At 36.1% G+C, this 15,593-nt stretch overlaps 1 protein-coding gene across 5 annotated transcripts in view; it reads right to left on the minus strand.

Moving 5' to 3' along the window:
* The window catches only part of LSAMP (limbic system associated membrane protein), a 611,154-nt gene that overhangs the window by 212,506 nt on the left and 383,055 nt on the right, over positions 1 to 15,593 (minus strand). For all 5 annotated transcript variants that reach the window (XM_024578048.3, XM_053918397.1, XM_045186054.2 and 2 more), the window contains exon 3: positions 4,701 to 4,826. In XM_024578048.3, coding sequence (XP_024433816.1) covers positions 4,701 to 4,826 — 126 coding nt within the window. The remainder of the gene's footprint in view (positions 1 to 4,700; positions 4,827 to 15,593) is intronic.

The following is a 15,593-nucleotide window of genomic DNA, read 5'->3' on the forward strand; positions in this document are numbered from 1 at the left end:
AAATCTCAGAGAAAGAATTTCCTGAGAAAACTGCACATCACATGTTCTCTGTGTGAAGTCTGAAGTCATACTAATTCTATAATGCTAACTAAAAAGAGTAGATGCTAGTTACCTATAACATGTATAACATGTACTTCTAGAATTCAACTTAAATAAATTAGTCTATTTTAACATTATATATTTCTCCTAAGCCCATGACATGAACAGAGTCTAGGCTGGAAATAATAATAATTGTGTAAGTTATAAAATTAGAACACAGATGGGGTTATAGCATTAATGGAGTTTAAGAGTACCATCAGGCAAGGATTCAAACTTGGAAATGGATTAAAAAGAAATGTCTGACCAAGTGATTAAAACCCAACATCCAATGAGATATGGGATTTCAGACTTTCCAGAGTCCTCTTGGCTCCTCCTAGCACATTTTTTTTCCACCCACCCTATCAAAATACAAAATGTTTCTTAAGATTTCTATACTTTCTATCAATGTCAAATCTGGCTTCCGGGTTGGTCAAGAGAGTTGTATAGCACTTATTAAGTTGTTCTCAGTCTAATTGGCTAAAATCATCAATGTGCTTTTTTTTTCAAGTACAGAAATCTACTGAGGTTGTAAAAACCTGTATAGAAATGAAATGCATAAAAACTGTCTATAACCCTGAGCAATCTTGACACCACATGAGGCACACTTGAGAAAGGCACTCCCTCTGAATTGTGAGAAGAAAGATTGAGAAACAAAGTGAAATGAAGATGGGAGTATCACGGCTCACAGAAGGGAGATCAAACACTCCATAGAAAATACATGTTACGGTGCAATTGCCCTCTGGGAGTTACAGGATTATGAAAGTCTAACTTAATTAACAGAGAAAATAGGTCACATTTAACAACCATACATGTGACATATCATTTTGACTGTATAGAATATCTGAAGAGGAGAGAAACATTAAAAAATCAGAAATACAGGAAAGACAGCCACAGTCTCTCTCCGCCATCTAAATCAGGTATATGATTTGATTTTATATATATGAAAGATTTACCATTCTTCTAATTTCCCTCTTTAAAAACATTTTTGCAATATACTTGAAAAGAAATTTGAGGTGTCCAAAGAAAGAAAAACAAAATGACCAAATCTAAAATAAAAAAAAAACTAAATTAAGAGGCAATACATATTTATCTCATAAAAATAAAGCTTGCAGTGTCTTCCCTTTCTCTTCCCATGTCATCATGTGACAGGTAATCAGGTACTTGTGAACCCTACGTGGAATATTCCCCCTTTAAGGGCTGCATATTGCTGTAGGTTCGAGCTAATTACAGGTACATTTCCTCTGCAAGGCAGTTACACTCTGTACTGTTGAAGGCACAATTAATAATTGAACAAAACTAGCTTGATTTTTTTTTCCTCACATGGCCATGGGTTGCAGGTAGCTTTGCTGCCACACAGGGAACACAGCATATTCTTTGGGTGTCTCCAAGAAAGGCTTTTGCATTACAGGCTAAAGAGGATCATCCCATTTTCAAATTTGAAAAAAGTAAAAGAAGAAACCCACAAAAACCAAAAGTGATAATAAAAAATAAAAATACAATCCTAGTTTCCTTTATAGAACCATAAAGGCAAATTCTCTTTCCTGTCACCAGGAATATGATTATGATCAGATAGGTGGTTATTTAGGTCAGATGTGAAAGAGATGAAAGAGTGGGATTGGAAATTAATACCCGTTGTAAGGGAGAATTGGAGTCTGTCCTTGAGTCCGTGACTGCAGCAAGGAGCCAGTTTTGCATGTGCCAGAATAGAATTTGACCCACAGAGAGTGTCTAGATAGAGGGTTATAGAAGAATAAATGTGTTCCCCTTGAGATGTCCTTAGGACCTTAATGGATGATCTCTAAAGCCCTAAGGGGTCAAAGATGAGGGCACAAAATCCTTGTCCTGTGCTCCAAGACTTAGTCTTGAACAGCAGTCTGTAAACTACACTGTAAAAGGCCAGATAGAAAGCATTTCAGGCTTTGGGGGCTAAGCCACCTTTGTTGTAACTATTCAACTCTGCTGTTTTAGAGCAAAAGTAGTCAGACAATATATAAATGAATGAGCTTGGGTGTGTTTCAATAAAACTTTATTTATGGGCACTGATATTTGAATATCATACACTTTTTTTCATGACAAACATGGAATTCTTCTTTTGATTTTTTCCCAACCATTTAAAAACCATTCTTAGCTTGCAGATTGTCCAAAAGTGGAGCAGGCTGACTTTGGTCCAGAAACTGTAGTTTGCTGACCTCTGGCCTGCCTATTGGGGAACCCTGTGAAGGATACCTGTTTTTCTAGTTGATTTTGACAGTTCCTTGAATGTACGTAAATGCTGCCTTTACTGTGGAAGATCTGGCCTGATCTTTGGAGTTTGTTGACTTGAAACATCATGGGTAACCAGTTTATTCAGGGTTCAGATCACATGTTCGTTACATTAACAAGTTTAGTAGAGTTAGTCGTAAAGATCTAAACTTGTACAGCAAGCCTGAGAAGGCCTTGAAACTCTGGTTCTAGTTATTTTCCTGAATTCCAGGAGTACAAAAGAATACATTTTTAAGTTCAGGCCGCCAGTAGCATTTTTGCCTGAGGATAAAACATTTACTAAGCAATAGTGCACCAAAAGAAATAAAATATTTTTATTAATGCAGTTCATTCCTTCATTACAAATTGGATATAATCTATCTTCCTCTTCTCTACAACCTTTTTTTACAAAAAGAGATTATGAATAGCATATTTCACATACACATTTAAATTAATTATAGAAGGCGAGACAATGTAAAAATAATGGTAAGGAAACAAGAAGAATGCAAAGATTTGATGTCATAAAAATCTCTAAATTTTGCTTAAAATCCATGTTGTTAGCATGTAACTTATATATGATTTCCTATATTATTTTAGAGATGGGCCACAAATTTGGCTCTACGTTTGGTAATATTCAATACAATGAAGGACTCATGATCATCTATAAAAATTAATTGGGTTCATTTGTAAGATAAACAAACAATTGCTTAGGAAAAAAGACAGTAGAAATAATGAAAAGAAAGAGGAATTTTCTCAAAGGGTCCTTGAAAAGGAAACTATGCAATAAAATTAACAATCTTTCAAAAACATTATAATAAATGCAATGATTTTAGAGATCTTTTATAACATCTTTAAATGTGGGCCAATAGTTTTATACCAAATTGTCCTTCAGTAAAAGCAATTCTTATTGGGACAGAGGTAGGTGGTATGATACTGGGTTTAATATAATTCCATCCAAGTAGAATGTGCTCTGGTGGTTTAATTTAATCCAGCAAAAAAGTATATAAGGTATATGATACCCAGAGGTTCACACTTCAGGTTATTTTCCACAAGTATTTTTTCCCATGTGAGGTATAAAATGGGTTTGAGAGGAAATGAGCTTGATCTCAGAAATAGTGCCTCATTTATTGTTTTTATGTATTATAAATAAATAAATGACAGGTTGCATGCATTAATAGCAAGGATGGCTTTTGAGTAACATTTTCTCAAGAAAGCAGAAGCCTCTAATAAGAATAGCTGTTGAAATAAAAGACAGTTCCGTAGCTTGGTCAAAACTTCACTTGGTGAGTTAATTTGATGGCTAATTAATATTGGCCTCCATTGGTAAAATGGAGGCCAATATTCTCACACCAAAAAATAGAATTTTTTTTAACAACACTATAACCAAATACTACCCTGGTCTTTTAGAAATATCTCAGGATAGCTTCTATTGTATGTCTAGCTTTGCACAACAAGTATCATGGTGTTCATTCCAAAATGAAAATTGTAAATTAAATCTCTAGATTCTTATATATAAAGAAACTTTATATAAAGTTTAAAACAGATATAAATTAGATAAAGTTGGAGGCTATCTACCAAAAGAAATGATAATTTATAACACTAAGTGATCATACCTCCTCTTTCTAGAAAAATTAAACTGAAGGCTCCATTCTAAAGGCTGTGTATTTGCAAAGGCATGGCTTTTCATATAAGTAAATACAATTTGTAGAGTAGAGGGATATGCATACAGTTAATCCTTAATAATTTGGTAAAGTATTTCAATGACGTTTAAAAAGCAGCAGGTCCTCAGAACCCAGTTATGGTGATGGTGGTGGGAAAGAGGAGAGGAGAATGCAGGAGACATACCTAGAAAGAGATTTTCTGACTTCTGCTGAATTAGCACCAATAGATGGGGACCCATAATGAACTCCTGCCCTTATGCCCTCCATTGAGCCAGAAGACAAGGACAGGACATTATAAGTCACAATTTTGAGTTGTTCATGAAAAACTTCTTTGATAAGGTACTGAATATTACTAAACTATAGTTCACAGCAAAGCCAAATAAAAAACACACAAAGTATATAAATTTAATCCATACAAAACATTGTCCCAAGAGACTCGAGTGACAAACTGGCATACATCTTAGACATAATATGAAGTCATTTAAGGCATCTAATGCTTCTATATTTGTTGCCTTAGGAAAGTGTTCTATTGGAAATAAAATTTTATATACATATATATACACACATACCCCTCATTGTCGTAGACTTTATAGAGAAGGCCGAGGGAGACCCTAATTAACTTCCATATCACAATTCTATTAAGTTTTAATAACAAGTTACATGCTTGCCTTTCAGATCTTAAATAGTGTGTGGCATTTTGAAGACTGGAGGGTTGCTTACCTGTTGGTGTAAGGTGTCTCCAAGTGATAACCGGTTCAGGACGGCCATTGGCCATGCAGACCAGGGTCACATTGCTGCCCTCATTCACAGTGACATCTGAGGAAATGTTGGAGATCTTTGGTGGCACTGTAAGGAGAAAAGCAAATTGGAAGTGTAACTATGTCAGTGAAAACAGGCTTGCAGCACTGGTCCATGCAACTGGAAGTGACAAATTTGAGCTAAGTGCCCTTATAACTTAAAACCTCTGAATCTTGGGGTTAAGAAGCCAGGGTGCTTTAGGACCTCCTTAGAGACTTAGTGAGCAGACAAAAAGCATGAGTCTTACTATAAGGTGAGACTCTTCCCACTGTGGACAAGTGCTGTAGGAAGTACACAGAGTAGTATAATGAAAATGTGTAAGCTCTTTTCTTATTAGAATGACCTTTTTATGGATATTACAGATCATGGACATTTATACATATAAGAATATTTGTTTTTACTGTTACCTACATTTATTTTCTTATGTATATAAAATTAATATAATCCAATCTCTCCTTCAAATGTCAGGGAAAAAGTGTTATTTAGCATGAGATTGCATAGTTATATTATTAAGATGTAGTAAAATTTGGTTATTTACAATCTAGCCACATGAGGAAACCATCAGTTAATCACTAAAATAGAAAGTCTCTAAATATAATCCTGGTGTGTGGCAGGCCAGATAATATACCTGAGCTTAAACACTGAATGAATAAGGCCTATGTCACAGATAGGTAGACATTACAAAAAATACCATTACTTCTAGTAAATATCACCATTACTATTAACAATTTAATAATAGCTAATTTTAATTATTTATGATCATAAGACCCTATATACAGTGTTTTGCAAATATCATCTAAGCAACTCCGTATAATAAGGAAATAATATCTTATGAAGATTTTATTTATAGGTGGGAAATTGAGATGTAGAGGAGACTAGGTGAGAAGCAGAAAATTGATCAGACACTAGGCAGACTCCAGGGCCCACGCTCTTAAGTACTACTTAAATGAAACTTCATCTCCACAGTCCAGGCTACCAGATGGCTGAAAATGATGGGAATTACTTTTAGGTGATGTGAGAAATGAGTCCCCAAGGGATAGCGGTACTGTCTGCCGTCTGACTCCCTTCATTAGCGTTCAGGGTGGCCACACTAGAGCTCGCATTGGTAGGCTCAAGTGGAAAGTGAATTACTCACACATTTCATCACAGAGGTTATGTGCAGATTACAAATAGTGGAGTTTATGGTTTGACTGTGATTTTCCTTTTTATATTCTTAGTTGCTTATGCTGTTCCTGAGAAAGTGTGTGTTGAGGAGAAGGAGAACACAAGAGAGCCTGAAGGAGTTCAAGAATCTTACTTTATCTGACTCTTCTTGCCCATTAGGAGCTCTGTGTGGTGATAAATAAAACAGGAACATTTTTTCTTGTAGAGACAGCTGCCTGACTAATACGAGTGTATAATTCCCACAGATCCCTGTTAGGAGACGTTGATGGTACTTGGCAGTTGGCCAGATCAGAGTGTCTCAAGGAGGAAGCAGGAAGAGAACTCTCATTATCTTAAGGCTCCTCTCAAAATGACATCTTATATGGTCTCTGAGTGGAAACCGGTGATTCCAGACAAAGCCACTGACAGAAGTAGAATGCAATTTCTATTTGTAGATTATTTATTTTCCCTTTTATCTATTTGGGTTAAGGGTTGCTTTCTTATATGCATACATTGACTTGTAATATATACTTCCAGGCTTTTACAATGTGGACCTGAGACATTATACCCATTTTATAGAAAAGAATAGGAGGCACAGAGAGGAAAAATAGCTTGTCAAGGTGATCCCATCAAGCATTATAGATGGACTTACAACTCAGAGATGGACTTACAATCGTTCTGTTGTTTAATATTTGCAGTTTCTAATTCCCAACTGAATAAGTTTCTGAACATCTCCAAAATACTACAATAAAATACAAATCTATGATGAAACAAGATTTAGTCATCCTAGGTACCTTCCTTAACAATGTAAAACCTGTAACAGGAATCTATGTAGTAATCATAAGAGCTCACATTAGTCAAGTTGTAGTTAATTCTGAATTGCAAGGGACACAGCATAGAGGAAATAAGAATATGTTCTGATATTAAACAAAAAAGGTGGAGCTGGGTGGAGGGACACTCTATATCCCTAGTATAAAAACATTCAAATTTACAAAACAGAAAAATCTCCAATGGTTGAGCTCTCACAGAGTTATTATCTGTGATACAGTTTACTCATATAATCCCTCTTTTATCAGAGGAATATGTACCAAGGGCTTTAGTTTACATGGTATGCAAAGTGAGTCACTTGCTCAATGGTACATAGACAAGTAGTCATATAATTGGGCATAAATTTTATAATAACTGATTACAGCATATGTTTTGGCCAGTAAACAACATTGTTTCTTCTAATTAAGGACAATATACTCTGGTCCTGGATCTCAGATACTGAGAAATAACAAAAAGTGTTTCTTTGTCAAGTAGTTAGAAATCTAATCATGTTGACATTGTATCACATCTTTCTCTGGCTCACTATCAACAGGTTTCACTCCATTATTTATCTTCCTACTTTATGGTACTTTGTACAAGCTTCTTCCCATCAATATTTATAAATAATGTAGTTCTTTTGCTCTAGAAAAAATCCCTCTGCAAATCCCATGTTGCCCTTTCACTAACTTTCCACCTTTCTCTTTCTAAATTTCTTGAAGGACTTGTTCCTTACCACACCTCCCATTCACACTTCAACCTTCAGTGCAGTCTGGATTTCCTCATTTATCTCCAAAGAAACTGCTCTCAGGAAGCTCACCAATTTGTTTGAATCACATCATTTCTATGTCCAATGATCAATATTTGTTATTATCCTATTTTTGTCTGAAGTATATGACTTTGTTGAACATAACCTCTTTCTTTAATTCTTTTCTTGTCTTAGTGTTTAGGTCACCAAACTCAACTGCTTTTCCACTTAGCCCTCTGACCAGCCTTCCCAGTTTAACTCTTGGACTTATCTTGTGCTGTTCCTTAAATATTTGTATTCCTGAGCGCTTGATTACTGTCTTCTTTCTTCATGTCATTCACTGTGAGTGATCTCAGCCTCTCTCTAGCTTCCAAAGCATAAGCCATGTTATTGATGACTCCCAAATCAGTATTACCATCCAACTTTTCTCATGACCTTTGTACCTAGTTTTCTATTTAACTACTCTACATCTCCATCAAATGCCTCACAGATGCCCAAGATTCAACAAACTCATCATCTTACTGCTCACAGAACATTTGTCACCTTGTGTATACTATCTCATTAAATGGTGTTGCCATGCAAGCAGTTGCCCAAGCTAAAAAATGGTTTACCTCCATTGATGGCTTTCTCCCCTTTACTGTCCCATATAAAATAGATCCCCAAGTTCTGTGGCTAATGAACCTGTAGATTGACTCATTACTCTCAATCCCTATTTCTACTATCCTTTTCCAGCCATTAACATTTTTTTCCTTAAATTTCTGCAACAGCATCACAACTAGTGTCTTTGCCTCCAGCCTTCTTCTCCTTAAGCTCATTGTCACCCATATGCCACACAGCAATCAGAAGTTTTCAATAAATTGTAAATGTGGGTATAGTATCCCCTGATTAATCTCATTGTCCTACAGATAAAATCCCAATTTCTCAATATGGCTGAATAGGCCATTCATTATTGGCCCCTGGTTCTCTCTCTAGTCTTACTTCCTAATCTTGTTGTATTATATCATCCAATCAGATCAAACAACTTCTGGTTCCTGGAATATGCGATCCTTGTTTTCTCCTAGGCATTTTAAATTTTTTTCTACATGGAATCGTCTAGTTTTAATTTTGCATGTGTTTAGCCACTTTCCTTCTTCGGGTTTCATCTCATCAGCTTATTTTCTCACTTTTTCCTGGAAGACTTCCCTGTCATTCCCCACCCCTACCTCCATCCCCTTCTGACTCTATACTGGGTGAAGCACCCTCCTGCGTTCATAATACTGCACCCCTGAATCTCATTGCTGGATTATTTACCTGTGCCTGTCACAAAACTGGGACAGACAGGAGGGCCTTTGGTTTTTTGACCACTAAATCTTACAGAGCATGGTACTTGGAACATAGTACTCACAGAATATTTGAAAAAAAAAAAAGAATTTACCCCAACATTTTTTCTGAGCTAAAGGAAGTCATTTCATTGAATTTTTGTCAGAAAGGAGAAAGCTTTTATTCTGAGCCAATATAACACTGCTTTTATCAGTATTTCTTTAGCTACCCCTCTAGTCATGTATTTTACTATCAATTCCTTTGACTCTTAATTAAAAGAATTGATCATGGGGCAGAGAAATGTTTGTATTTTAGGAATACAGGAAGCAAGACAAACTTGGTGCCCAACTTCCTCAGTTATAGATTTTTCAGGGTTTTAACTTTTTTTCTATGAGGAGTCATATATAAACACTTTTAGTTTAATAGTTTATTAGTTCCTTTCTAGTTTCCTATAATAATTCATGGAGTTTACATTTACACCATCAATGACAATACAACATTAAAGTAACAATTGAAAGGTTTTATTCTTTTAGCTTGTAAAAACTTTATATGTATTCTGGGAAGTAAAAAGTATTGTTATCATTACTGCCATTTTACACATGTAGACACAGGGAGCAAAATGAGTAAAAATCACATAGCTAGGAAATTACAAAGCCAGGACTAAAACTGAAGTTTTATAGATTTCCCAAATTTAATTCTTCCTCTAGATCAAATTTTGGAAAAGTGGTTCCAAATAGTATTTTTGCCATATTTTAATTCTCAATAATAAGGATGACTACTTAGGGAATAGTGTTTAATGTAATAATCTTATTTGTACCAGCAAATGTAATTCATTTATCAAAATCACTGTAGTAGAGATTTATGTATGCTCAATTCTTGAATTCTTAGGTCATCACAGTACTCTGGGTTTTGATTTTTTGTTGTTGTTTTTATTTGGTTACTTTCTGGAGTACTGCCTAACAATTTTTATTCACAGGATATTAGTGTGATTTATTATATTTTCCTAAATGTAATGCCATGGAGCATATGTTTTCAACATATTCAGCTTCAGTAATCACTCCAATTTGTTTGGATTACATTGTTTTCTTACTGATTAATAAGAGCTCCTTATGTCGTAAGGAATTGACCTTTTGTTGACATGTTATTTCAATCTCCCCAATTTATTCCTAACTTCTTAATTTTATGAACATTTTTGTTTTGCAGAAGTTTTATATTTCTTTGATCTTTCTTTTTTTAAAATTTTTATTGTTATTCAATTATAGTTGTATGCCTTTTCTCCCCATCCCTCCACCCCACCCCAGCTGAACCCACCTCCCTCCCCCACCTTGATCTTTCTTTTGTGATTTCTTCCATTGATTTTGTGGGTATTAGGTTCTTTCTTAACATAATATCAGTTAAATGCTTATCTCTACTTCTTTTCTTTTAACGACCTTTATCATCTTTTAACATTGAACTCTTTACATAATGTGGGATTTATTTATGGTATGAGCTACAACCAGGTTTTTTGCCCATTACTTTGAATCAATTTCCCCAATAACATCTGTGAAATATTATGAAATGTATTTGGTTTTCAGAAATACCCTAGATAGTGCTACAAACTTGGCCAGAGCAATATTTCTGGGAAACATGCAAATATAAATCTTACTTACCATGCAAATTAATTTTATCAAAATATTTAAAACTATAAGTCACTAATCCTTTGATACCATATTATTATTATATGTCATCGGTTCCCAAGTTAATTGTTTATTAGATGAACATCTCCTAAAATACTGAGTAAAAGACATAATATAGATATCCATCTTTCAGGACACTGGCAGATTCGTTATTCAAAGAAATTCTCTTTTTTTTCATTGTTAAAAAAAACTCTAAAATGAAAATGCGACAATAGTTCAAATTTTAAAATCTGAATTATTAAGTAGGTGATATTCTTTCACCTACTGAAATACACACATATTGCATAAAATACAGACCTATTGAAACACACATAAGGTCTGTGTTAAAGAAATGTATGCTTTTTCTATTCAGCACATATTGAACAGCAGTTTCTAAAATAATGCTAACATCTATGTGTACTTGGACAAATGAATGAACCAATATTAGCAGGACTATGATACAATCACATTCTGCCACTTATGATTTTATTGTCCCTCCTCACTTTTTTTTTTTGTAATTTTCATATCCTCTCTCTCTAAAAATCTCCAGGGTCTGCCCTGGCATTTGCAGATCAAGAGGTGCCTGTACATGTTTTTACAGTTCTCTAGGTTCTAATCACTCCTTCTTCTCTTGTATGACTTACATCTCTTATGTATGACCAAAAGTGGAACTGTAGGCAAAGTCAGGGACACAGTAGAGTGTTTTACATGCCCAAATTTTCACCTTCTTCTGGTAAGACACCTGTTTTTCCTTTGAGAAAACCACCTCTCATCTACTGCTATTGGTTTGTTGGGGCTGTCAATCAAGTGACCTACTCTTCCTTGGCCAAGGATTGGGCCTATGACATAAATTGGGCCATTCAGACTCTATCTACCTGGAACTTGCTTTTTATAAGGAATGGTGCAAGAGATGTTAAAACTGACTCAACTTGTGGTAGATTGTGCTAGTGACCCCAATTTCTCACTCCTCCCTGTGTCCATATCCTTTGCCATGCTCACGCATTCCTATGGTGGGTGGCGCACAGTTTTCCAATCCTGGGCCACGTTCGGGTTTTGGCCAAGGATATCAGCATAGGAGATACAAACAGGGTTTTGGAAAGGGCTGGCACAATTGGACTCACTTTGGTTGTGTCTCTGCCATCACCATGAGAAGAGCATGCCCCACTAAGCCTGTTGGTACCAGGAGAAGGAGAATGAAAGAAGGCAAATAGTGTTGCTAGATAAAATACTTAGTATCCAGTTAAAAATGAACTTCACATAAACAAAAAAATGCTTTTTTTAGTATAAGTTCCAAATATTGCATGGGATATACTTATACTAAAATGTATGTTATCTAAAATTCAAACTTAACTAGCATCCTATTTTTTATTTGCTCTATCAGACAACCCCAGCAACAGCCACCTGTAACAAAGTCCAGCCTAACTCTGCTGACTTGCATGTTTGTGAGAAATAAAGAATAACTACATGGATGGAACTGGAGAGCATTATGCTAAGCGAAATAAGCCAGGCAGTGAAAGACAAATACCATATGATCTCACCTTTAACAGGAACCTAATCAACAAAACAAACAAACAAGCAAAATATAACCAAAGACACTGAAATTGAGAAAAGGCCGACAGTGACCAGAGGGGAGAGGGGAGGGAATTTCAGGGGAAGAGGGTGAAGTGTTTGTAGGAACAATTATAAAGGACACTTGGACAATAACGTTGTGGGGGGAGGTGGAAACGGGAGGGAGGTGGAGAGGGCTGGGGGTTGGGCTGGGGTGGGGAGGAAAGGCAGAAAACTGTACTTGAATAACAATAAAATTAAAATAAAAAAATAGGATATCTACTGTTTGTGCCTCTGATTCTGCAGTGGCATGTTCATCGGCAATGGTTAGCTGATACCTATCATGAAGGAGCAGCCGTGGAAAGACCGTTCTTTTTCCCTAATGTCTGCAACCTGCCTTCTGAGACACACATGACTTTGTTTTCCAAGGCAAGATTTTTCTGGTTTTCTTTTGATTCTGTGAGCTATTCCATATTCTCTTAATCAGCTATTCCATATTATTCCTTTTTTTAAACATCAGAATAGCCAATTTCTGTTGTTTAAATTAAAGAATCATAATTGTTGCAAATTGGAAAGCAGTCATAAGGGAAAATTTTGAAGAGGGGCCTTTTCATAGAGGTAAATTGTCTTCTCTGCTTACCCAACTATTTTGGGTCTTCACAAAACCAACTTAGTTGGATGTTTAGCATTGGTCCTTATCTGTCAGTACACATTGTTTTAAAAATAATCCTAGGTTTGCAAGACTGTCTAATTCTAGCTGTTATTGTTTTAATAGCTTTATCCTTGGTGCCTCACTAACCAGCTTACAGAAGGAAAATATTAGTTCCAGAGTAGGGAAGAAAAGTGGTCAGTTGCCTTATTTCCCTAACCTCAAATAATTAGCTGTTATTACTTGTATGTAATTCAAAATGCCATTCCTAATGGTACAAATTAGCAACAAATTGGTCTTATTTGTTCAACTGAAGTTGGGACAAAGTGAGTGTATCACTGTGTTGGTGGTGGGCATGCTAAAAACACAACCCTACCCACTTCCTAATCTCTAACTTTGTTTTGGTATGGCCATAGAGGCTTAAACCCTATCTTGTTGCGTATGTAACAGATTATATGGAACAGCGTAGTGTGCTTATATAAAAGTTGGGTTAAGAAATCTATAGGACATTTCTTGAGCAGCACTTGGCTTTAATAAGCATGATCTAAGAACTCAACAATAAGAATAAAAATATACAACGTCACACATAAGTTCCATCTTGTGAAACATCAAACATCCATCTAGCCTGACATTTCGTTTCTGAAAATGCCACGGAAGCATGTTTTTGCTGCCTGGCGTGGTAGTTTCCGGGATGAATGACAGGGCTAGAAAATGCTTCATAGTGTACTAGATTGAGAACAAGACTTGGATCCTGCCCCACCACTAGTTCACAAGGCAACCACATATTCTCTAATATTTGCTTTTGAATTTCCCTCAGCAGATACATTGTAGATGCTTAACAAATTTTGAATTAGTAAATGAACACATTAATGACAAACTATTCAAATATCTCTGAGCCTTAGTTTCCTCATTTGATAATTGGAAATAATGTACAAAGTTGATATTAGTCACTATTACAGGACTGCTATTTGGGTCAAGTGAGATACTGCATGTGAACTTATTCTGTAAACTATAAAAGGTCCTACAAGTGTAGCTATTATTTATTACATGCTAAAACTAGGCAATAAAACAGAGTTGGCTTAACCCTTCCTAGGATAATAACATAGTTCATACATTTCTATAGCAAATGACATTCTAGTTATATTTTTAAGGGTGCCATTATTGCCCCAAAGTGTAGGTAATTATTACAATTCATAATTAATCATTAGTTTTGGCATCAACAATAAATCACCCCAAAGATATATACTGAGTTCTTATCTGCTAATAGACAGAGCTATGCCAGTATGTTCAGCCCTTTAGTCAATGTCTAGACATTTTATACCTACAATAAAAGTGACACAAAAGATGTGTGAGTGTACAATGATAAGTAAAATAAGCTTCCCCCCAAAATTTTAGAAGCTTAACTCTTGGGATCCCAAGGATAAGCTCTCCAAAGGAAATCCCATCACCATTACTTAATCTAAAATGTAAGTCTCAGCAAAAGCGAGGTCTCCTTTTATTGGTTGTCCTTATAGGTAACAGCTGTTGCCAGGTTTTTCTGTGTCTGTAATTTGAGTCTCGGAAGCCTTAGATTTTGCAGTAGAAGAACACAATCAGCAGTGATCATTTCTTTTCCATTAGTACTGGTTCCCACTCCTACTAGGATCCCTGTACAAAGCAAGAGACATCAGCCTATGAAGCAGGTATTTGAAAAAGTGTTCTGCAGGAACATGATTTCTTTTAGACACAAATTTCATGGGTGAGTAGGACAAATATGGAAACTATAGATTCTTTGAGTGTCAGATGAAACTGAAGGTGGGAGAAAGTCATTATAAGTATCAGCTACTCAAATTTCTCTGCCAGGAGAGATTAGAAATGCTGCATTTATGCATGCATTAAAGATGAAAAAAGTAACATAAGGAAAGAATAATGTGTTAACAATTAAGAGGAAAAGATAAAGTGTATATAATATAAAACAAGGCTATGCCAAGAGCCATATGAGTGGTAATGTGGTAAAGACAGGGAAATTAGAGAGAGGGAGCACATGAAAATGACATATTAAAACAATGTGCAGTCAAGAAAAAGTCATCCTCTTTTATTCAGACAGGAGCAGCTTAGTTTGTAAACTGTAGATGTAACAAAGGTAGTACCTGCAGCCTCACTCACCATAGTTCTCTGACAGGTGGCTGGCACTTTACTGTGCTGGCCAAAGGTACTGTATTAGCTTGGTAAGACACACTTTTCTGGGCCTTTGAGCCATACTTTGGCATATTCCCAAGTGGTCATGCATTCCTGGCATTGTCCCTAGAGACTCATCCAGACAGTAGCCACTATCAAGAGGAAGGGTTAACTTGGGTCAAACTGCTCTAAATAACTCAAGCCCAGTAGCAACGGCACAAGAAGTGCTATGAGCTCCTTCATACACCACCCAGGGGTGGCTGTGTGCTTGTGGTGATGCATGTGTGGCACAAATACCTGCATCTGGTTGAGTCCCTGGTCTACCTGAAAAGAAAGCACTTCAAGTTAGAATTTTTCTGTATTTCTCAAATGTGAAAAACGAATCTAAGTGTGTGGGCTGGTTTAGAAAAGGGACAAACTATTCAGACAACATTTGCATTCGTGACCAGCTAAGGGTGCCCATTATTGCTGCTTCAGCAATAAACCTGCTCTGTGGGATATCAAATGGCTGTTCCCATGTATGGGTCATTGCCTTGCTAATTAAGAGCAAATGGAACTATCCTGACTCTGCTCACTGAGGCTCAGTTGCTCAGCAAGTCAGCAGCTTCTCCAGAATCTCATATTCCCAGGCCCTTATTCCAGCTGCTTAGGTATTTGTTTTTGCTAATCTGGGAGAGGATCCAGAAGCTGATCTAATCAATAGATAGGAGGAATGAATCTGCTTTCTTCCTTTTTCCTAGGCAAAATAGATTTCCCATTTCTGGTACTGACAGGACAGTCTTTACATACAGGCTACCCAGACCAGATGGTTT

The sequence above is a fragment of the Desmodus rotundus genome, chromosome 2, assembly GCF_022682495.2.
Source record: "Desmodus rotundus isolate HL8 chromosome 2, HLdesRot8A.1, whole genome shotgun sequence".
Taxonomy (NCBI): Eukaryota; Metazoa; Chordata; class Mammalia; order Chiroptera; family Phyllostomidae; genus Desmodus; species Desmodus rotundus.